At 37.5% G+C, this 24,722-nt stretch overlaps 1 protein-coding gene across 1 annotated transcript in view; it reads right to left on the reverse strand.

Moving 5' to 3' along the window:
- Positions 1–17,410: 17,410 nt before the first annotated feature.
- Positions 17,411–24,722, reverse strand: part of SEC63 (SEC63 homolog, protein translocation regulator) — a 37,445-nt gene continuing 30,133 nt past the window's right edge. Inside the window, exons 17-21 of the mRNA XM_081314093.1 lie at positions 23,522–23,677; positions 22,792–22,893; positions 20,263–20,361; positions 19,146–19,250; positions 17,411–17,807 (exon numbers count right to left, since the gene is read on the reverse strand). Of these exons, the coding sequence (XP_081170219.1) occupies positions 17,667–17,807; positions 19,146–19,250; positions 20,263–20,361; positions 22,792–22,893; positions 23,522–23,677 (603 nt within the window). The 3' untranslated portion in view covers positions 17,411–17,666. The remainder of the gene's footprint in view (positions 17,808–19,145; positions 19,251–20,262; positions 20,362–22,791; positions 22,894–23,521; positions 23,678–24,722) is intronic.

The raw sequence follows: 24,722 nt of genomic DNA on the forward strand, positions 1-24,722 counted from the left end.
TAATCAGATATTTGTGTCTATGGTTCAGGATAATAAACTATTCCATAAGTACTGTGATACTATATTTATTGCTCCAATAGAATATATGTAGCTTAGGTTTGAACTGTGGAGTCCTTGGTGCTCTCTGAGCTTGGCTGTATGATTCTAGACATTTAATTACCCAACTAGGTAACATCATCAGTGCTAGTGAGTGTGGGATTTGCTCTCTGTTTATATACAGTAGCTTTCCCTGTCAGAGTAGATGGGTGTATGTTTCTACTTGGTAGTTCCTTGATTAGATTTTTTTTCTCCTTGATTGTCTGAAGCCAATCCCTGCTTCTCTTCCCAATTTCCCATTTGAAACTATAGTTGAGTCTGTCCATGTGTTGTGAGAATAAGAAGTTTTCATTTTCTCTTCTGACTGCTAGTTGATGTTCCTGGATGCATTTTGCTAGTCTTCTGCCTTTTTGTCCTACATAGTGGCTGTTATAGTCATTACGTTGTATGTATCAAACGACTTTTTTCTTCTTGGGCTACTGGGGCTTTTGGTTTACTTAAGACGTCTTGGAGGGCTTTAGTCAGCTAGTGTGCTACAGTGATACCATGTCGTTGTAATGGTTGGTTGTTTTTGAAAAACATTTGAGGTATGATAGTGTTATGCTTTTCATAGTTTGCATTGGTTGTATAGTGGTTGAGTGGTCAGGCACTTTTTGATAAAGCTGTGAGGGGATCTATTCTGTTGGAAGATGGACAGGCAGTCTGTTTCCTTGTTCTGGTCTTCTGGGTCACTGTAGTATATTTGTCCTCATCCGAATAAATTCTTACACAATTTGTCTTGTGGGAGTTTGGGTTTTTAGTTTAGTAATTGAGCACTTAGTGTGGTTGGTTTTTCAATAGATTTGTGTTTCTAATTTGCTATCTGCTGATGAGGATAGCCAGAATGGCTAGTGTCTTGTCATTTTCTTCTTCTCTTGTGAATATTATTTCTTTGAAGATGTTATTGATTATTTCATGTATCTTTTCTACTTGTCCTTTTTTTATTATGTTGTCTACATACCAGATCCCTACTTTTGGTTCTACCTGTGGAAGTGCATAGTTTGTAAGATGCTGCATTATGGCCTCTGAGTCCTGAGAATGGTGATCCCATGAGTTTTCTGTGATTTGTTGGTATATCTGACCATCAAACTAAAAAATAGGTAATGATGCAGAGGTTGATGAGGTCCATAATTCTGGGTATTTTAATCTCAATAGCTAGGTTAAAGCTAACAGTCAATTTTTGCTTCACAAATTAACATAACTATCCTCTGGAAGTTGTAGATATTTTGTGACATTGGGCTAGTCCAGATAGAGATAGTGCCCTATTGCAGTTTTTAGCATTTTCTCAATAAGTTTATTTTTATTTATTTATTTTTTATTTTAATTCCATTTATATCCCGCCCTTCTCCGAAGACTCAGGGCGGCTTACAAGCTTAGCAGTATCTGCTGCTTATCTGCTTCAAAAAAGGAAGAAGGTAGCAGACGTTATGGAAATTCTATAAAATATAACTTCCCTACAATGCCAAGTAGCACTTACTTCCATCCGTTAATTCATTACTTAATTTTATTTTTAACATCCCTTTTTTTCATTGAAAAAGTGAAAAAAACACGCTGTGCCTTTAAACAACTGAATACTAGCTACTCAATTTATTTCAATAGGTTGTGGTTGGATATAGGGCATAACATTATCCACCACATTGACATTTATAGGTCAGGCTTTCTCAAGAACCTCCAAATCAGCTTGGTCTTTTTAAACATTCAATACTGACATATTTGTGATTACATGACTTAGACTGTTTCTCAATGTCCAAAACTGTCAAAACTTTTTTTCAGATATGATGTGTGAATAAAATGCAAAGAGAAGGAAGGCTGGGGGAGGGGGGAGGAGGAGGAGGAGGAGGAGGGAAATTTTAAAATCCAATTAGTTTGATAATATGAAAGTATTTAAGATTATTAGTTGTCTTTCATTTTAGGTTTACTAGTGTTTTAAATCTGCTTGTATATGGTATATTGTGAGCCACTGAGAGTCTCTGGATGGGAGGGAAGGAAGGAAGGAAGGAAGGAAGGAAGGAAGGAAGGAAGGAAGGAAGGAAGGAAGGAAGGAAGGAAGGAAGGAAGGAAGGAAGGAAGGAAGGGCTGCACAGTGTTTAGATCTGAAAGCATAAAGGTGATTCAGAGTGCATACAGACACACCTGACCCACTCAAAAAATGAAAACAGATGAGTTTCACATGAATATATGGCCATTGGGAACTTTTTGCTTTCATTTTATGTATTAGCTAATGAAAAATGAATGAAACAAATGGTACTAATTCATTTCAGGTTTTCATTCAGAGAGAGAGAAACACAGGGAGAGAGAGAGAAAGAGAGAGAGAGAAAAACCCACCAAAATATAGAGACTTTGGATATTTCAGGCATCATGTGATTCTTCAAGGAAAGTCTTCATAGAAATCAATCATCATCGTTTGTCTTCATCATCAGCATCTTGTATTAATTATCAAGAATGTAAACCAGGAGTATCAATATTCTTATGTGACTTTTTGTTGTCCATCACAGCTTTGCAATATGTGGTGTTTGCAGAATAACCTTTGCTAGCAAGCAAACAACATATTCCCAAGGGTAATAAAAGAATAGATATTGAGTCCAATGGTGCTAACATAAGCTATACCAACAAAATCTTAATGAATGTTTCCCTTCTTAATTGTCTTTCAGAAACCTTTTTATTTTATTTTTTCAGTTTTAAACGATTGGCCTGAAATATCCCACAAATGTATTAATTTGAATGTTATTGTATTCTTTATATAACTGATATATTTTTAAAAATAGAAATTTAATATTTTAAAAAATATACTGATAAAATCAGATCTGCTGATATTCAGGCTGATCATTAAAAAATAACTACAGTATCATGTAAAGCAGTAGCTACCGGCTTAATAAAAATCCTTACCAATGAATCAGTACAGAGGGTTGATATTACTAGATCAGAAGCAAAAAAACAAAGGGATCTATTGCATAATAAAGAAAAAAGTGGTAGCTATATTTTCATCAGTGGTTATTCTCAAAACAATTGTGCTCCTATCAAGGACATACAGATCAGTGTAAACCTGGCCAATGTTAGTATGACACATGTATTCATTTAATACTGTGTTCTCTCAGATTTATTGGGATTATTTTATCAACTTCCAAAAGTAATCCAGAAGTGTTGCTATATGAAAGTTTCTGTAATAAATGCAAGTTAATATGTGAGTTTTGCAACTTAATGTTGGTTCTCCTACATAACTCTTATGTATGTGAATTTTTGCATACAGCTTTATGTAATGTATGCATATTTTAAAATACATTTGTCTTTAATGCATGTTTCTTTGAGAGAAGAAAAAGAATTTTTTCTCACCAACATGTGCTGCCTTATGTAAGTTTTTGAATTCAAAAATGATGAATGTTATTGGACTTTGTGCATTGCTGCTATGCATTGTGCAGTAAACTGTTCACTTTAAACCATTTCTTTGTCATCCTTAGTTATCACTGGACAATTACCTTGTGTATAAACACTATTAATGAGCTTACTCTTGGTATATCTTACAGGGGGTTTTTCCCCACTCTTATCTCACTCCAGTATCAGAGTACCTTTATGGCTGGAGATGTTTCCTGCTTCAGCGGGTGACCAGGCCTAAGTGCCTTGTCCTGCTCTTAGCACTTCTTAGCCTACTGGGCCTGCCTTCTTGACTTTGGGACTATCGTTCAGTCTCCTCCACTCAACCTGCCCAGGCCAGATTTCACATACTGGGATAGACAAAACCTCTATCTCTTTGACAGTTGAAGACCCATTGGCTATCTCACCTGCTTTGGCACATCTGTTTTTGTGCAACTCTCTTGGGCTCCATGGGAATTAGTTCTTTTGAACCCTTCAGTAATGCAAGCAGCAGAAATGACTATTCCTAACTCTAATGCAGAGGTCCCCAACCTTTTGGGCACCAGGGACAGGTTCCGTGGAGAGAAGTTTTCCCGCGGACCGGAGAGGGTGTGGTTTTGTGTGCTGCCTGCATCCCACGGATGGGGCTTTGCTTGTTTGTGCGGACCGGTTGCTGGTACTGGTCCACGGACCAGCGGTTGGGGACCTCTGCTCTAATGCCTTTTGCTTGCTTAGTAGAATAGTCATCACAAAATGTATTTGTGTAACTGTTGTTCTCAAAGTCATCGCATTTGGTGCATTACACTTCAAAGTGCAGTTTATTTGTAATATTAGAAGTGGGGATGATTGGTTGAGTTTTCCCTGCAAAACTCAAATCTTTAATGTTATTCTATTACAAGAAAACAGGACAATCCATCCCTTCCTTGTTTCTAATCTAATCTCTTTCAGAATAAATGGACTGTTATCCACTGCCCTGCAGTCATTTTTTGAGACTTACTAACAATAGTAAGAGGACCAAAATAGATCTTTCAGCCTCAATAAAAGTGAAGAGGGAAACCCATAATCAAAGAAGCATCTGAATCCTTGTCTCTTGTGGAAATAACAGTGAAGTAGAAATACAGCTTGCTCTTCCAAGTACTATTTGTCCTAAGCATAAGAATTAAGGCTGAACAAAGATTTGATTAAAAGATTCTGCCAGAAGGCAATTAACACAAATCTTCAAACTCCATTGATTGAATGGCTTTTGCCAGTGTGCAAAACACTGTTTTCAGAATCTTTAACTGACCTGATTTGACTGTTCAGATTGATTTTCTAAATTGAATTACTGTGATGTTTCCAATTGAAACACCAGTTCCAATCAATAATTTAAGTCAGATCAGAGACGACTCGGATATTCTGAGCAGAACTCGTGTTGAGAATTTGTTGAGATGCGTTTTGCTTTTTTTCAACTATCATCTTTGGGAAAGTAAAGTGTTTTTACATACAGTGTTTTAATATGTAAATATGTTATCTCAAACTTTTTATTCATCACTGAAGAAGAACATATTTCATTTTTTAATTATTTAAAAATGAACAATAAAAAAGAGTAACTCATTTTTTTAAATAAAAAAACTAATAGTGTTCTCATCTTCAAGACTTTTTCTTGGCTGATTTTTATCGTCAATAATAATTGCTTCAGAAACAGTAAGAAGAGAGAGAGAAAAAATGGCATTTTAAGTGAATGTGGATTTCTAGCTTGCATTAGTTATGTTAGATATTTTAGCTGAATCTAGAATATGTGTCTTTTGCAAAGATCTCCTTTTGCTCAGATCACGTTTCTAATCCAGTGGAGAACTTTATTAGTGAAATGGAATAATCCTTATGTTACTTCTAAACCTGCTATAGAAGGTAGAGAGAACTCTGCAACTATGTTGAAGCTGACACAAGGAATTGCAAGAGGGAGGGGCAATTAGTGGATTGGCATCTCTCCCGCATTTTTTGTCTGGTCTTGTTTTGGTTTTTTGGCAAGTGGGAGAATTCTGGGAGCAATTTTGTTCATGGGGCATTCTTTCCAGTGGAAAAGAAGACGTCACTGAGAAGCCTTCAGTATTAATTCTTTATGGAATTCCACCGAAGGATGACCCAGACAGAGTTGGTATGATTTTTTTTCTCTTTTTTATTTATTGAGCATATTTTCACATGTCTTCAAATTGATCAAAAATTTAAAAGCAACAAGATTAGAAGAATATGTTTCAGATATGTGAAAATTTTACTGTTACAAAAAAACAAACGCCTTGCTCTCATATTCCCAATTTATGGCATCTGTTCTGAATCAGTTGCGTTTTCAAAAGTCCTGCATTCATTCAGATAAACAATTGCACAAACCCATTTACAGTAACTGTCTTAAGGCCTTCTGTTTATACCAGTTCCAGTTAAAAAAAAATACATGCAGGATCCACACATTCAGATGTTGTTTTCTGCCCAGAGACATTGTGTGCTGTCATTGTATCTTACAGAATTTAAGTCATTAAGTAACCTCTCTAGTGTGATCAACCTCTGCCCTGTCACAAATTATGTACATTTTCAGCCATTACATCCTAATCTTTTAAAACTTGATTTACACGGAGTAATTACAAAAACCTGAAAGCTAATAAATCAGTGATTTCACATGAATACAAATCAGGGCAATTAATTAAATTACAAAGGAGTAGATTTTAATAGCATTGTTTGATAGTACAAAAGGGAGAAAAAAAGAAAAGTAAAGCTTTAAAATAAGTGTGCCACTATGAATGAATAGTGTTTTGCAAATATGTTGAGGCATGTAGTAGTGTTCCTTTGATCTATGTACATTTTCCAATAATAAAATTTATTGCAGTATTTTTCAAATGTTTACTCAAAGTCCTGACTGAATAAACATAGTGGCTGGAGAGCACTAATAGTATTATTACAATACAATTGTCAGTTGTAAGATTTAATGTCCTCTTCTCTCTCTCTCTCATTCTTCTCCACCCTGTAGTACATGTACAACTTCACTGATTGCTTGAAGAGACATATATATTTTTGCAAACATCTTATCACTGTGAACCAGTTTTTGAATCCCTAAAGCAAATTTATGAGGTTCAAATTCAGATTTAGTCACATTTCCATCTGATTTCATTCAGAGTGACAAATTCATCCAGAGCAAACAGATTCCATTCAAACAAAAGCAGAGATACTTTCATGATGAGTTTTCAATATATACCCATCATGATACATAAATTCTCTGAATGGAATGCCAAAATGTAAAAAGGTGTTTGAAAGGATTTTAGTTTTTCAAATAACTGTATATTTATTTATGTAGCTAAAACTTATTGCCAAACCAGGGCACAGAGTTTAACAAAGATGGGCAACTGGTGCTAATTATATAAAGTTATACTTCATATTGAATCACATTGTTTCAAACAGTGAACAACAAAAGAGGAATAATTAAATTAAATCCTGTCACTTAAGCAGAGAATAGCAGAGCACCAAATTCATTTATGTTAAATAAAGATTATGCGGGAGGTGATGGTTTTTCTTTAGAAAGTCAGAAAAGTCAGTTTAGTCTCTTAAAACTAACTGATGCCCTGGACCTTTCAGTCTGAGTTGCTGTTGGTTTAATGTTTCTCTCTCTCTCTCTCTCTCCCTCCCTCCCTCTCTCTCTCTCTCTCTCTGTGTGTGTGTGTGTTTGTGTGCACAAAAAATACCAAGAAACAGATAGATAGATAGATAGATAGATAGATAGATAGATAGATAGATAGATAGATAGATAGACAGACAGACAGACAGACAGACAGACAGACAGACAGACAGACAGACAGACAGACAGACAGACAGAGCCATCGTGATTAGTTGAGTGTCTAGAAAAGATTCCTGTCAGAATTTCTTGTATATACATAAATAAATTGTATCAGATCTGTAATCTTCACATTCTAATGACTTTGTTGTTGTTAGTTGCAAAGTCATGTCCGACCCATCACGACCCCATGGACAACGTTCCTCCAGGCCTTCCTGTCCTCTACCATCTTCTGGAGTCCATTTAAGCTCACGCCTACTGCTTCAGTGACTCCATCCAGCCACCTCATTCTCTGTCGTCCCCTTCTTCTATTGCCCTCAATCTTTCCCAGCATTAGGCTCTTCTCCAGTGAGTCCTTCCTTCTCATTAGGTGGCCAAAGTATTTGAGTTTCAACTTCATGATCTGGCCTTCTAAAGAGCAGTCAGGGTTGATCTCCTCTAGGACTGACCGGTTTGATCACCTTGCAGTCCAAGGGACTCGCAGGAGTCTTCTCCAGCACCATAGTTCAAAGGCCTCAATTCTTTGGTGCTCAGCCTTTCTTATGGTCCAACTTTCACAGCCATACATTGCAACTGGGAAGACCATAGCCTTGACTATATGCACTTTTGTTGGCAGGGTGATTTCTCTGCTTTTAGTGTGCTGTCTACATTTGCCATGGCTTTCCTCCCCAGGAGCAAGCGTCTTTTAATTTCTTGGCTGCAGTCCCCATCTGCAGTGATCTTGGAGTCCAGGAAAATAAAATCTGTCACTACCTTCATTTCTTCATTTTTGCCAGGAATTGAGAGGGCCGGATGTCATGATCTTGGTTTTCTTAATGTTAAGTTTCAACCCAACTTTTGCACTCTCCTTCTTCACCCGCAACAAAAGGCTCTTCAGTTCTTCTTCACTTTCTGCCATTACAGTGGTATCATCTGCATATCTTAGGTTGTTGATATTTCTCCCGGCAATCTTAATTCCAACTTTTGATTCATCTAGCCCTGCCTTTCTCATGATGTGCTCTGCATATAAGTTAAATAGGCAGGGCAACAGTATATAGCCTTGCCGGACTCCTTTCCCAATTTTGAACCAATCAGTGGTTCCGTGTCCAGTTCTCACTGTTGCTTCTTAGCCCACATATAGGTTTCTCAAGAGACAAATAAGATTTATTTATTTATTTATTTTATTTTATTTTATTTGTATACCGCCCTTCTCCCGAAGGACTCAGGGTGGTGAACAGGGCAATAAATACTAAAATACAGAAATACAGAAATGGTCTGGTACGCCCATCTCTTTAAGAACTTGCCACACAATCAAAGGCTTTAGCATAGTCAATGAAGCAGAAGTAGATGTTTTTCTGGAACTCTAGCTTTCTCCATGATCCAGCATAAGTTGGCAATTTGATCTCTAGTTCCTCTGCCTCTTCAAAATCCTGCCTGTACTTCTGGTAGTTCTCGATCCACATACTGCTGGAGTCTAGCTTGTAGGATTTTAAGCATAACTTTACTAGCATGAAAAATGAGTGCAATGGTGCGATAGTTTGAACATTCTTTGGCACTGCCTTTCTTTGGAATTGGAATGTAAACTGATCTTTTCCAATCCTATGGCCACTGTTGAGTTTTCCAAATTTGCTGGCAAATTGAGTGTAGCACTTTTACTGCATCGTCTTTTAAGATTTTGAATAGCTCAGCTGGAATACTGTCACCTCCACTAGCTTTGTTGTTGCTCAGCTTTCCTAAGGCCCACTTCACTTCACATTCTAGGATGTCTGGCTCGAGGTCAGTACCACCTCATCATGGTTATCAGGGACATTCAACTCGTTCTTGTATAGTTCTGTGTAATTTTGCCACCTCTTCTTAATCTCTTCTGCCTCTGTTAGGTCCCTGCCATTTTGGTCGTTTATCATGCCCATTTTTGCATGAAATGTTCCCTTCATCTCTCCAATTTTCTTGAAGAAAAAATTCTATTCTATTCCATTCCATTCCATTCCATTCTATTCTATTCTATTCTATTCTATTCTATTCTATTCTATTCTGTTCTGTTCTGTTCTGTTCTGTTCTGTTCTAATTCTATTCTATTCTATTCTATTCTATTCTATTCTATTCTATTCTATTCTATTCTGTAGTTATCCCAGACTCCAAAAGACCTTTTTGATTCCTATATTAAAAGTTATAAAGTTCTGCATTCCTGAGTTGTAGTGATAAATCTCTTTACACTTGTATATAACAAGACTTGTCTTTTATAATTGTCCTTGCTTCAAGATAAAACTTCTGCCTTCCCCCATTTACAATTATGAAGTCTGCATTCCTGTGATAAACCTTTGTCCCCTGCTTCATTTATAATTGTATATAACAAGACTTGTCTCCTGTATTTGTCCTTGTTTCAAGTTATGTTTCAAGTTATGTTTCAAGTTATGCCTTTCAAGTCATGCCTTTCAAGTTATGTCTTTTAAGATATGCCTTCCTGATGACAACCCTTGTATTCTCTGTTAGCATTTGTACAGTATATGATAAGCTATGCTTTATTGTTTCCTGTGATGACCTTTGCTCTCTTCATTAGCAGTTGTATGCAATGAGTTACGTTTTCCTTTGACCTTCCATATGTTGCTCCCTCATGAGTGTACTTCCCCCTCCCTGATGAAACTGCTCAATAAAAAGAGTGCTGTGCAAAGCTGTTCGGGGGAACATCATCCACCCCGGGCACTCTGTGCTCTCTCACCTTGAACAAACTTGTGTTGGTGCCTCAGTTTGTCCTAGGATTCTGTCTCTGCGCTATCGCAGTTCCCAAGTGTGACCGTTGGAACGTCCGGCACACTGGGTCGGTGGCAAAGGGCAAAATCCTCCCATATTCAAGGTGTTCACCCTTGCGAGGGTCCCTCTAAATTCTCACCCCTGTTACGGGGCTCTAAGAGTTGAGGCCAGAACCCTGATCGGTCGCTCATCGCAACACTATTCTATTCTATTCTATTCTATTCTATTCTATTCTATTCTATTCTATTCTATTCTATTCTATTCTATTCTATTCTATTCTATTCTATTCTATTCTATTGTTTTCTTCTATTTCTTTGCACTGTTCATTTAAGAAGGCATTCTTATCTCTTCTAGCTATTCTCTGGAATTCTGCATTCAGTTGGGTGTATCTTTCTTTTTCTCCCTTGCCTTTTGCTTTCCTCCTTACCTCAGCTATTTGGAAAGCTGCCTCAGACAACCATTTTGCTTTCTTGCATTTCTTTTTCTTTGGGATGGTTTTAGTTGCTACTTCTTGTACAATGTTGCGAACCTCTGTCCATAGGTCTTCAGGCACTCTATCAGATTTAATTCCTTAAATCTATTTGTCACCTCTACTGTATATTCATCAGGGATATATGATTTAGTTCATACCTGAGTAGCCTAGTTCTTTTCCCTACTTTCTTCAGTTTAAGCCTAAATTTTGCGATGAGAAGCTCATGGTCTGAGCCACAGTCAGCTCCTGGTCTTGTTTTTACTGACTGTATAGAGCTTCTCCATCTTTGGCTGCAGAGCACATAGTCAATCTGATTTGACCGTCTGGTGATGTCCATGTGTAGAGCCGTCTCTTGGGTTGTTGGAAAAGAGTGTTTGCTATGACCATTGTATTCTCTTGACAAAATTCTGTCAGCCTGTGCCCTGCTTCATTTTGTACTCCAAGGCCAAACTTGCCTGTTATTCTGCTTATCTTTTGGCTTCCTACTTTGGCATTCCAATCCCCCATGATGATAAGGACATCATTTTTTGGTGTTAGTTCTATAAGGTGCTGTAGGGCTTCATAGAACCGGTCAATTTCATCCTCTTCAGCACTAGTGGTTGGGGCACAGACTTGGACTACTGTGATATTGAATGGTTTGCCTTGGATTTGAACTGATATCATTCTGTCATTTTGGGCATTGTATCCCAGTATTGCTTTTCCTACCTTTTTATGGACTATGAAGGCTACTCCATTTCTTCTGAGGGATTCTTGCTCGCAGTAGTATACCTGATGGTCATCTGAATTAAATTCAACAATTCCTGTCCATTTTAGTTTGCTGATACCTAAGATGTCGATGTTCAGTCTTGTCATCTCTTGTTTGACCACGTCCAGCTTTCCTTGATTCATGGATCTTACATTCCAGGTTCCTATGGAGAAAAAATCTTTACAGCATCAGACTTTCCTTTCACCACCAGATAGATCCACAGCTGAGCGTCCTTTCGGCTTTGGCCCAGTCGCTTCATTCTTTCTGGAGCTACTAGTACTAGCCCTCTGCTCTTCCCCAGTAGCATATTGGATGCCTTCCAACCTGAGGGGCTCATCTTCCAGCATCATATCTTTTTTCCTTTTGGTACTGTTCATGGGGTTTTCATGGCAAAGATACTGGAGTGGTTTGCCATTTCCTTCTCCAGTGGATCACGTTTTGTCAGAACTCTCTGCTATGACCTTTCCGTCTTGGGTGGCCCTGCACGGCATAGCTCATAGCTTCATTGAATTACGCAAGCCCCTTCGCCACGACAAGGCAGTAATCCATGAAGGGGTTCTAATGACTAAGGACTGGTAAAAAGAAGCCCCTAGTTCCCAACTGACACGAATCATTTCTAGGCAACAACCTCTCTCTCTCTCTTAAAAAAAAGTCTTTTCAGTAACCTCACCCAAAACTTCCCAATTCTTGTATGAGATGTCTTGCAAAGTGATCAAAATCTCACATTTGAGAAGACCAAAAGTCTCACAAGCTTGTGGAATCTATAAATTATTTCATAAATAAAATAATGTGTTTGGGAAAGGAAGGCCTCTTGAGGGATCAGATGGATGCCATATTGTTGACTCTGAGGAGAGGTCATATTTATATTATAGCAACTACAGGGTCCAGAAATGGCCTCATACAGCTACGTTGTCACATGGAACACGAAAATACTATAGTCAATTAATCACGATGGCTCTAAGTTGCCTACAACAATAACTCTATACTTGCTGCTTTGCTTAGCAGTGTTCCAATATCTCAGAGGTTTCCACAAAGAAGAGGGAGTCAAGCTATTTTCCAAAGCATCTGAAGGCAAGACAAGAAGCAATGGATGGAAACTAATCAAAGAGAGCAGCAATTAGGAGAAACTTCCTGACAGTTAGAGCAATTAATCAGTGGAACAACCTGCCTTCAGAAGCTGTGAATGCTCCAACCCTGGAAGTCTTTAAGAAGCGATTGGACTATTTGTCTGAAATGGTATAGGGTTTTCTGCCTGAGCAGGAGGTTGGACTAGATGACCTCCAAGGTCCCTTCCAACTTTATTATTATTATTATAAAACTTTTATTCATTAAACATGAACCTCAGTCAACTGAACATTCTAACTGTCTGGCACTAATGGTTGACACGGGTTGCTGCCAGCATCCTAGGTATCAACCAGGTATCTCCTTAAAATGTAAGATGTTCCAAGTAGCGCAGTTTTTTGTAGCTTTGCTGGAGTTATTGCAGGAAGCTACAATTTCTTGATGTATTTTGCAAAATATTTGGACATAGTTCCCAGTGCTCCAGTGACAATGGGTATCATTGTTACACGTTTCATCCATAATCGCACAGTTTTGATGGCCAGGTCGCGGTATTTCATAATTTTTTCCAGTTCTTTTTCTTCGACTCTGGCATCTCCTGGTACAGTGATATCAATCAACATTATTATTGTTGTTGTTGTTGTTACAACAAAAGTATTTTTGACCTTTTGACATTCTTGTAGCTATCTAATTGCTAATTGTGGCAACAAAGACTGCATGATGGATTAGATTAGGTCTGATCCAATTTTTAAATAAACCAGGAATACTTTGCAGGAATAACTTGGTCTGGGTGCTTCTGAAGTTGGAGGATACGGAGAGAAGGACAGGAGTCATAGCCTCCTCAGAAGGGGAAATTATTATTATTTTTTGTTCCTCTTCTGCTAACCTAAGAACCAACAGTAATCTCTGACAGATAATAAAAACACTTTGTTTCCAGCAAGCAATATTATATCTCTGTTTTATATGTCTTCCCACAACCCTTTGATTGAAGATGTATAGTGTAGTGATTAAGGGGTGGTTTGGGGCTTTTTTTTTTTTTGCATTGTAGCTTTCAGCTGATTGTCTCCTATGCATAAACCAGTTTAAAACTAATCCCTTGGTGATCTAACTCATTCTTGACTACGGTGATGAATAAGAGTTCTGTCTGGATTGCATGTAACAAGGCCCGCGATAATTCAGTTGTGTGTTTTGAATAGACATGTCAAATTCACGACATCATGTGACGTCGCGCAACGTATCAGGACAGTTTTGCCATTGCCGGCAATGGGGTGGGCACTGCTTCCGCATGACGTGTCCAGCCTGCGGGCCAGCAGTTTGACACCCCTGGCCTATATAAAAGAGGCAAGTCATTGTCAGCAGTACTTTTGATTATTTTTAAGGTTAATACTAGACATAAGAGGGTTTATATTTAACTATATGGGTCAAGTTTAAAATTATGTATTTGAAACTGCTCTTTTAGCTGCTTTATTGTTGTGAGAAGACAGAGCGTAAAGATTTTTAAAGAAGCCAAATTTCTTCCCTGATTATAAAACTGGCTTTAGTAGAATCTGGGAAATTTATCTGAAGCAACACAATGATGCATAGTATTTGAATGTCTTTCAGGTTTGTTCTTTTAGCAAATTTATATTTTTGTTGTGATTGTATGTATTTGTCTCCCCCTTCTGGAAAGGAACGTGGCATTACAATTAAACATTTAAAAAGATTAGTTGTTAACAACTAGTATGTTGAAAAGTAGCATGTTAACAAGATTAGCCATCCCTATCCCACTCCCTAAATCTAGGATGGATCAAGTGAGGGAATCCCTATGAGCAGGGCATCAAGTGTCTTATAATGTATAATGAAGGGCAATGCGTAACAGTGATGTCAGGAGAAAAAATTACAATCACTACATTGCTAATGGAAAAGATGTCAAGAGGAGATCATCCAGAAAGGATCTGAAATATTTATGTCCAATTTAGCCCTTTTTTATTTCTTTTTTATTTCCTATTTCCTGCCTTTCATTTTCTTTACTTACTGTCTAATTCTCTTTTTTTTCTTTTGCATAAAGCTTCTGACCTGAAAGGGAATAGTGTAATGGGTTGGGGTCGCATATATCTCTTAACATCTTTCCAAATTGGAGAAATAATTTTTTTAAAAAAAAAAATATCTAGCCATTATTGCTTGGTACAAAATCCCTCCAAAGGGTACAGGAACATGTGGAGAAAGCTAGCAGAGGGTTAGAACTGTCTGTTGCTTCCTAGAAAAGGTACGTTCTGTGGCAAACTGAGGTTTATACTTCACGGTACAATATGGGAAAGGATCTTGAAATAAACAAAACCCTGACATGAAAAATTATTAAGAAGAACCCTGTTAGATCGGATTTTGGAAAAAGTCCATTGAGTCTCCAAGAGACAGTAGGAGCTCCATGGTGGCCAGCCAGACACCCACAAGGCAGGGCACCAAGCAAGATGAGTGAGTACAGTTACAGCATGTTTTACAACGATTCTAAGTGTTCTGAGGTTTCCTGGATTTATTATGGCCCTTGACCCTTTTGATTCTCCTTTACTGCACTTGTAGCCTACATAGCTTTTAGAGGGACAATGTTCAACATTGTAGAGAATCTACTATAGTAGATGTGATGTAGCAAAGGTTATATATATATATATATATATATATATATATATATATATATATATATATATATATATATATATATATATATATATATATATATATATATATATATATATATATATATATATATATATATATATATATATATATATATATATATATATATATATATATATATATATATATATATATATATATATATATATATATATATATATATATATATATATTTTTAAAAGATCCTATTTAGGGAAATGATATCCAGGAAAAAAGTGCTTTATTTTAGCTTAAGTAAAGGCACATAAAGAGAAATGCTTCATATTAAGCACATGCTATGCAGAATCCAAGTCCTCTTATGTGCCTTTTTTATATACTCTTTAATCTGCCAAGTGCTCCACCCAAAAGACACTTAATGTGGCTATAGTCCTCTCAAATAATATTTTTGAGAATTTCCTTTTTATGTCAGATGAGGGGAAATAACAGATTAGCGCTTTACTTTTTCACTTTACAAAAACCTTTTTTCTAGCTCTTAATGTCAGAACCTGAATATACCCTTTTTTATTCTTTATTGAGAAAATATGCTACTAAAAATAATCTTTTCATTCAAAACTCCTGGCTTCAGAGAATCTAGTGAATGTTTGGTAAGAGAGTTCCAGCTGTCTGTTTATCATACCCTTCTTGATACTTTAAAGGAAAAAATAAAGATCAACAAGTCAGGACTCGTTAACGTGGCAAAAGCTGTAAATTCAAGTTGTTCCTGTTACATGTGAGATACAAATCATCTCTTGTCTAAAGTTAAGAAATGTTCCCAGGATTATGATTCATTGCTGCATAGTAACAAAAATAATTTATTTCTACATATATATAGCCTAACGTTCTCTCCCTTCCAAATTTCTTAGCAACATTCCACTGTTGCTTAATGAGTTGAATCACAGCAGCACCTATTGCTGATCTTAAAAACATACGCAGTGTTTGTCAAACAAGGCTAATCGTTAAAATTGTGAGACCCTTAATAAAAAAATAAACAGGGCTGTAGAGTGGAATTGAAAGAAAAACTTGAAGACCACAGCAAATCATTTCCCTACCGCTTCCAGAAAAAACAACAACCATGAGTATATATATCTTTGTGGATATCAGCAATCAAATTTGACTTGAGGGAAATTTCATCTTTTGAGCTAATCCGGGCGTTAAGATACGGTAAATAATTTACTGCTCAAACTATATTGGAAAACATTTTGTTGGCAGAACTGTTTTCAAAAGGAAATTATTTTCATATTATAGTTTGATATTATGAATGTGGTGAGCTGAAAAAGCAAAACATTAACTCTGTGTGTGACAAATCTTTCTGTATAATACTTGAATGTTATATAATTATAATGTTGTGGATGGCAACTATTATATTACACTCTAAGCTTTAAACTCCAAACTTAATAAGCCAACAGTTGCTTTTTTTAATAAGACATTTTCACATGCAGGATGTTTTCAAATTTTATTTGCAACTACTGCAATTACAAAGAGAAATATCCATGTAAGTTTGCATTGAAAATGACAATCTTATTTCATAAACAGGGTCACAAATAAAGGAGGAAATTTGGCCTTTGGGTGGTTTCTGTTATATGAAAAATCTTCCTGCATGACCATTTTTTTGTCAAGGGTTTAGCAGTATTTTAGTTTTATAGTTCTTTAACATTTAATTATAAAAAAATCTTTCTACATGATTGACGTCTGAATGTATTTCTACAGTTTCTAACCACATCAATAATTATATTTATTACATGGGAAGAAACAGTAGAATTTATTGCAAGATTTCGCTTCTCCTGCACAGAAAACCTGTGATCTATATTTAATCAAAAACAACTGTTTTGGGAATATAGTCCATGTTAATATCCCTCAGTAGAGAAGAAAAATGAACTATTACAATGTAAACTTTTATCAAATTTACTCCAGTTTATTTTGGATTGTTCTGAATAAATACAAAAAACCATATCTTAGTGTGTCAGTGTGTCTGATTTAAAAGGCTTCTGACAAAATAAAGTAGATTGAAAGCCAACAATTATAGATTTGATATTTTTATATTTAGAAAAGGATATTGCCACTGCTTGATATAACATATGGTCCCCAAACTCTTAATATACATACAGGTTTATAAAAAGAAATACTGTATGATTTGCTAGATACTAGGTGCTTAGACATATTTTTAGCCACTGAGAAATATAGACTTGTAACCTGCATGAGAATTAGGGGCAAGAACTCCCCTCCACTAAAGGTAGATTTAAGTCTCAAAAAATAAGCCTATGGGTGTGACAATATGGAATGTTGGGTTAAGATACCATGTCCAAAGCAAACAAAATAGACTGAAAGCTGTAAGCAATCTTAGCTCAATGTTCTTAACATGACTGCAAAAGGTCTTCCAGATTTTCCCACTGTAGAAACTCAAGCGGATGTTAATTTCAACAGAACATGTAAAACAAATTGCCTAATATGAAATGTTGGTTTAATGATTGCTTCTATTTAATAATAGTATCTGTTACTATACTGGACCAAAAGTTGATCAAACAATGTAGCCCACACTTCTGGACATTTAGAATAAAAAAGCTTTTATTTTTCAGTTGGAATAAATGCATCCTATACTTAAAGGCTGTGAAGAGCCTTAAGCATCTCCCAGGTTATACCAACTGACTGACAGACCTCCACTGGGAAATTACATGAAGTATTCATAATTGGTAAAAAGAAACTTGAAAAAAAAATCTTCAGTTCATCTGCCCTGCTTTTATCTTTTCCCAGGTCACATTGGTAGAGATATCCTGTGTCACACAGTTCACTCGCCATACTATTTAGTTATCCTCTTCTTCTTCCTCTTCTTCCTCAAAACTGTCTTCAAAACCTTCACTGTCTTCCTGGTCTTCATCTCCCTCTATTGCTGCATCCCACTGTGGATGGTTTTCTGGCACAGGTTTTGCTTCATGAACTTCCAGCTGCAGAGAGTTCAAGTGATTGAAGAAGGGACGGAGGCAGGAGGGGGGGGGGAATATAATTTAAATGTTATCATTGGGGGGAAGTTATTAAAGTTTCTGCCACATAACATTACACATTAATTGAAGAGCACTCTAAGGTTCGGAGTAAACTGCAAAGTATTTTGCACATATCATAAGTAGTTAAGCAAGTTGTTCCTCTTCTTCTGCAAGATTCCATATTAACCTTTTTTTAAAAAAATCAGGCATAGCTTGTGTATTTACGGGTCAAAATACCCAGACATTTTTTTCTTGCCCCTCAGAAGTGGGTACTTATTTCTCTTAAGCAGAGCTGCTCAGTGTCACAGGTACCAAAATGTTTAAAACGGCTGTTCTGAGACAAGAAGCCTTAAAAAGACTTAGCTACACGTGCTCCTACCCTTACAGCCACAATGTGGACTAGAATTTCCATTGTTAAGCAAGGCGGTTATTGAGTGAATCACACTTTGTTTTATGACCTTTTTGCCAGGGATATTAAGTGAACCACTGCATGTAGCCATTAAGGGGATCTGGCTTCCCCCAGTGACTCTGCTTATTGGAAGACCTTTGGGAAGGCAACCAATGGAGATCACATGACTGCAATTGATATAAACGTGCTCTAATTTTGACCCCATGACCCTAGGAATGCCGCAATGGTCATAAGTGTGAGGACCAGTCACAAATCACTTTTTTCACTGCCACTGGACTTCAAACAAGTCATTAAAATTAATGGTTGGATATTGAGGATTACATGTATTTTATCTTATTTCAACCACCTTTTATCATAAAACATGAATTCAGTGCTATGTGTGTGCCCACACTGCAGATGACTTACATTGCTGATATTATATTGCTGATCCCTGCTTCACAAATTAAGATTTTTCAGTCCCAGCTCTTAGGGTTTGAGCTTAACGTCCGTTAAGGAACCCATTGTACCCAATGGGTATTCTGCTCCAGAAACAGGAAGTAAACACCAGTTTCTGGCCAAAAAAACCACTGTAAATCATGGTCATGTGACTGCAGGACTCCACAAACAAGACAGAACAGCAGGTTGCCAAGCACCCAAAATGTAATCAGGTGGTAATCAGGTGATCACAGGATAGGGGAGAGTCAGAACATCAAAAGTGAGCCGTATGCAGCTTTGGGAAGGTTTATTGTAACTTCAAATTGTTATTAAGCGACTAATCATAAATTGAGGACTACCTATGCAAGCCAACTTCTAGGTGCAAGAGGTACAAGTCAGTTGTATAGTATGCAGCAATATAAGTACTGAACTTGTAGAATCCTCCCCAATCCCCAAACCCATCTGTATGAGAAACCTACCTTTAACGGTTTAATCTGATCCAGGCCCATGTAGGAATCCGATCTTAAATAAAGGGTATATTGATAGTTTCCAGGTTTACCCGGTGCAGGAAATTTTAGTTCTACCTGGAAATATAGGTAATCACTCAGCTCAGGTTATAAAAGCAGAACAATGACACGACTTCAGCATACAACTTTAGAAAGTGCTAGGCTTTAAGGTTGTTCTTTCTAGCGCTGAACTGTTTATATTAGAGAGCTTAACAAATCCACTTTCCGAAATTTAGCAAGAACTGTGGAAAAATCTTTTTATGGACAAAAAAAAAAGTTTGAAAAAATTTATTGACAGCACTGATATCAAATGTGCTACAGCTGTTCTCCGGTCACCTGATTCCACCTGACCTGTCAGTATAAAATTACCTCATTTCTCAAGTTTAACTCAGTCTCACTTTAACATTAAAGGTAAAGGTAAAGGTTCCCCCGCACATGCGTGCTAGTCGTTTCCAACTCTAGGGGCCGGTGCTCATCTCCGTTTCAAAGCCAAAGAGCCAGCGTTTGTCCAAGGACATCTCCGTGGTCATGTGGCCAGCATGACTAGACGCCAAAGGCGCACGGAACGCTGTTACCTTCCCACCGTAGTGGTCCCTATTTTTCTACTTGCATTTTTATGTGCTTTCGAACTGCTAGGTTGGCAGAAGCTGGGACGAGTAACAGGCGCTCACTCTGTTACGCGGCACTCGGGATTCGACCCGCCAAACTGCCAACCTTCTGATCGACAAGCTCAGCATCCTAACCCACTGAGCCACCGCGTCCCTTTAACATTACAAAGGTTAGAAGGAAAAAGGTCTTCCTTAGGATGAGTCTCTAATTTCTCTGTCGGTACTGGGAAGAAGACAGGTTCCAAGGAAGGATTCCTGCAAGATAGCAGGCTAAGCTGAATGAGGAGCTATGAATCGGGCAGGGTCTAGGAAAAACAGAGGCTGAGACAATAACTGAGATCCAGAGAATGAACAGGAGTGAGATGGGGACGACAGACCACACAACACACAGCTCCACGTTGCCCACTTTCATCAGCGAAAAAGAGCAAAACAAACCAACCCATCCCAGTTTTTAAGAATCAGAAATAAATGAAATACTTCACCTCTTCTTGGTCTTTTAATGTACACACATGATATGGCATTGATATTAGTGTTTGTTCCTTCCTATCTGCTATATATAGCCACCACCACTCCTGTTTTTCCTGTTAAGGAGAGGGAAGAAAGAGACTACATCAGTGATCACAATCCTCATCTGATTTTCACCAACAAAACCTGTAACTGATGTTTTAGAGTAAAAACTGTAAGTTGGCTCATTCCAAGAGAAAGTGCCAAATTAGGTTCTGTTAACTTTACTCCATCTCACAGAAAGCAAGCTTTGGCCAAGGAATCAAATATTTCTTCTTAGACAATTTTTAGGAACACTTTGCTACTCTGGCAGTGGCAAGATCGGTAACCTAGCCTAGGCCCGGGATATTTGCAGGACCGTCTGCTGCCGGGGACGACTTCCCATCGCCCGGTGCGCTCACACAGAGAGGGCCTCCTCAGGGTGCTGTCGGCTAGACAATGTCAGCTGGTGACCCCCAGGGTGGAGGGCCTTCTCTGTGGGAGCGCCAGCCCTCTGGAACCAACTCCCCCTTAAGCTTCGGATGGCCCCGGACCTCCAGTCCTTTCGCCGCAACCTCAAAACTTTCCTTTTTCATCAGGCTGACCTGGACTGACGACGGGTTTTTAAAATGTTTTAATTTTTAATTGTTTAGTCAATTTATTTTGGGGCTGTTTAATTTCTCTTAACTTTTGTATTGTTGTTTTTATTGTTGTTAGCCGCCCTGAGTCCTTCGGGAGATAGGGCGGCATATAAGTCCCAAAAATAAATAAATAAATAAACAAACCACCACAGCATGTAAGCATTGGTATCATCCAGTTCAAACCTCTGCCTAGTACAAGACTCTTATTGTACTGAATACACCTAAATCTATAAAATAGAACATGGAATGGAGGTAAAGATAATTACCAGGCTTAAACCATATTCTGGATCAGAAGACAGTGCCTGACATTCAAACTAAGATGTGACAATGTTAAGAAATGAAAATGTAATGCAATATTTTCTCATAAGAGCCCTAATTTTTTCTATTTTGTCTGAAGCAAAACTCAAGAAGGCACCATCAACTTCCAATAGTCAACAAAGTAGGTTAAATAAAATGATTATTCATAATTTTGCCAAAATGCCTAACATGGTTCCAGGTTTCAGATAAAAGAAAACATGTGGCCCATATGTAGGTACAAACTGCATGACAACAAAATAAAACTTCTTTTGCTGAAGGTACAGATTTCATTACAGAAAGTAAAACTTTGAACACCAAAGTATATCCTTGGTCAAGCTGGACCTGGAACTGTCACGTGGGCAATGTTCTTTTTAGAAGAGAAGGGCACTGAATGGGGTCGTGCTAGGGACCCAATATGCATGTGTGACAGGCTGAATACAGATAGTCCTCAACTTATGACAATTGAGTCCAAAATTTCCATTGCTAAATGAGACATTTGTTAAATGAGTTTTGGCCCTTTTATGACCTTCCTTGCCACAGTTGTTAAGTGAATCATTGCAGTTGTTAAATTAGTAACATGATTATTAAGTGAATATGGCTTCCCCATTGACTTTGCTTGTCAGAAGGTTGCAAAAGGTGATCATACTGACCTCGGGACATGGCAACCATCATAAATATGAGTCAGTTGCCAAGAGTCTGAATTTTGATCATGTCATCATGGGTATGCTGCAATGATTTGTGTGTAAAATGGTCATAAGCCACTTTTTTCAGCGCTGTTGTAACTTCAGATGTCACTAAATAAATTATTGTAAGTCGAGAATTACCTGTACTAGAACAATCTTTACTATTTTAATGACCGTTTAAACAAAAATTCATCTAATGTTTATCTAAATATTGAATGTAAAAGGAAGATACAAGAAATTGGAAATCCAGCCTCATTAATTCACAATGTGAATGGTCTACCAGCCACTCCACACAGCCTATTCACCGTGACTTTATAACTATAAAGAAACCAGGAAGATTCAGAGAATACATCTACAACAGCAAGACCATAGCCTACTTTAGTTTTATGCAATCATTATTTCTTAACAATTAGCTATAAACCTATGTTCACATTTTATAACAAATCCCTCCCTTCATATTTAGATTCTTATGAGCACAGAGGAACAAAAAGAGATGAACTATGTGGATTTTTTTTACATTAGCTAATGATAAGAAACTGGGGCATACTGTTAAAACCTAGTTTAATATTCTGCCAAAAACACAAAACGGAACACTGAAAAAAATAACAAAGAAACATTAAATGATGGCAAACTTGACAGATTAGAGCTGCTTCTTCAATCTTAATAAAACTATACTGGGCATGCTCCCTAGTGAATATGGAAGTGCATAAAAGACTGTAACTGTGCATAAGAACAGCCACAGGTTTTGAACAACTCCCAAGCGCTCAAAATCTACCTTACGTTTCTGAAGACTTATTCAGAAATTAAATGTTTAAGGCCCAAACAAAAACTGTTCTGAAATTTTGCATTCGCTTTATAACTTGTCAAAATGTGAATATTTTCATCTCAAGCTTATTTTTTTGCTGACCTCAGGAAAGTAGAGACTGTAAACAGGATGAGTTATTTTTGACTTGGTTTCCAAGAGAGCCCGTTCTTTTCGCTGTATACTCTGTTGTAATTCTTGCCATTCCTAGTAGAAAAAGAGAAGTGCCATTTGTGTCTTCCATAAGAAAATAACTTTTCTGCAGTTTGAGAAGAGTGTGTAAATTAAAATAGAAATGCAATGTATTTGTATCTTAATAATTTTGAAAGGAAAAGAACTACCAATTTTAAATCCATTTTATCAATTTCATTGTCTGAATAAAAACATTTGGATGGTTTACTCTATTTGGACACTGGCATGTTACATAGAAACAGGAAGCTCATATACTTTACAAAAACTTTCCGATTCTATCTTTTACCTAATTTTATTAATTACAAAATAGTATCTTTCCCTTCTTCCCACTGAATGGACTGATGAGAGTGTAATGGACTGATGCTTGTGCAGGGAGTTGGACTAGATGACCTCCAACGCTGTTATTCTATGTTCTGTGTGTCTTATCATAGAAAAGGCTTTGGGTTAGATCAGGGGTAGACAACCTTGGCTCTTTTATGACTCGTGGACTTCAACTCCCAGAATTCCTGAGCCAGCCATGCTGGTTCAGGAATTCTGGGAGGTGAAGTCCACGAGTCATAAAAGAGCCAAGATTGCCTACCCCTGCATTAGATCAAATGACTATCATGGTATTTCTCCAACAGGTAATAAAAAGAAATCTTACAGCTTCATCATCCTTGCTTTGCTTTTCATCTGCTTCTCTGTCAGAGTCTCGGTCACTGCCATCATCTTTCTCACTTAATGATTCCCGGTTAGTGTCATCTTCTTCAGATTCACTTCCTTTATCAGAAACATCGTAATCATCATCCTTGACAATTTCCTAAATTTAAAAAGGGTAACTTTTTTACATTCCAACGTGTTCACAGCACTACACCTACGCAGGTAGCAAATTGTAGCCAATGCTGACTGAACTTATAAAACTTACACAGGATCAAACCTGATTAGTCCTATGACGCAAAACACAAACAACAAGCGAGAAGGCAGTGTCAAACTAGTTCCATGTTCTTTTCCTAGCAACAATACAGAGGTGTCCATGTAATCATTGAGAGTTGAACTTGAATCAAAGGATCTTTTGCCTTTGACTATTAGATTATTTCCATTCGTGAATATGTTGCCTTTACTAGCTTCCTCCTTAGCTTACTTTGGATAATCTCCTATAGCAGTGATGGCGAACCTTTTAGAGACCGAGTGCCCAAACTGCAACCGAAAACCCACTTATGTATTGTCGGGTGCCGGGTAGGTGTGGCCCATTGGGTGGGTGTGGTCAATTGGGTGGGCGTCACCCATTGGGTGGACTGGCTGCAGTGGTAATGGCAGACTGGGTGGGACCTAAAAGTTCAGTCAATTCCAATTTTGCAAGATTTTTTTTTTCCTGCAAGAAGTTGAAATTGATTGATTGAACTTTTTTTTTGCACAAGGCATTGGAGACCTAAAGCAAAAAGGTTTTATAAAACCCAAGTGAAGACCTAGTACTGTGATGACGGCGCAGCGTGCCTACAGAGAGGGCTCTGCGTGCCACCTGTGACACGCATGCCATAGGTTCGCCACCACAGTCCTATAGTGAAATGTAAGAGATTCTCTTAATTTTTTTAAAAAAAATAAAAAATAAAGGCATGCTACCAAATAAAACAGGAAGGAGGATATGCTACAGCCCTCTGTAGAATGACAAAAAGAACCTCTTCCCTTCATTACTTATCAGGATTACCTAATGCTCAGCTACTATATTCCACAGGCTTCAGTTAAGCAGTATGGAATTTGGTCTATAAGTTCTAAACGGAAGTGTTGGGTCTCACAGAAATCAAATTATTTTGCAGCTTACAATCCCCCACATAATTTCGCTTGGTATAAATCTCCATTTATTTTTT

The sequence above is a fragment of the Vipera berus genome, assembly GCF_964194415.1.
Source record: "Vipera berus genome assembly, chromosome: 1".
NCBI classification, from domain to species: Eukaryota; Metazoa; Chordata; class Lepidosauria; order Squamata; family Viperidae; genus Vipera; species Vipera berus.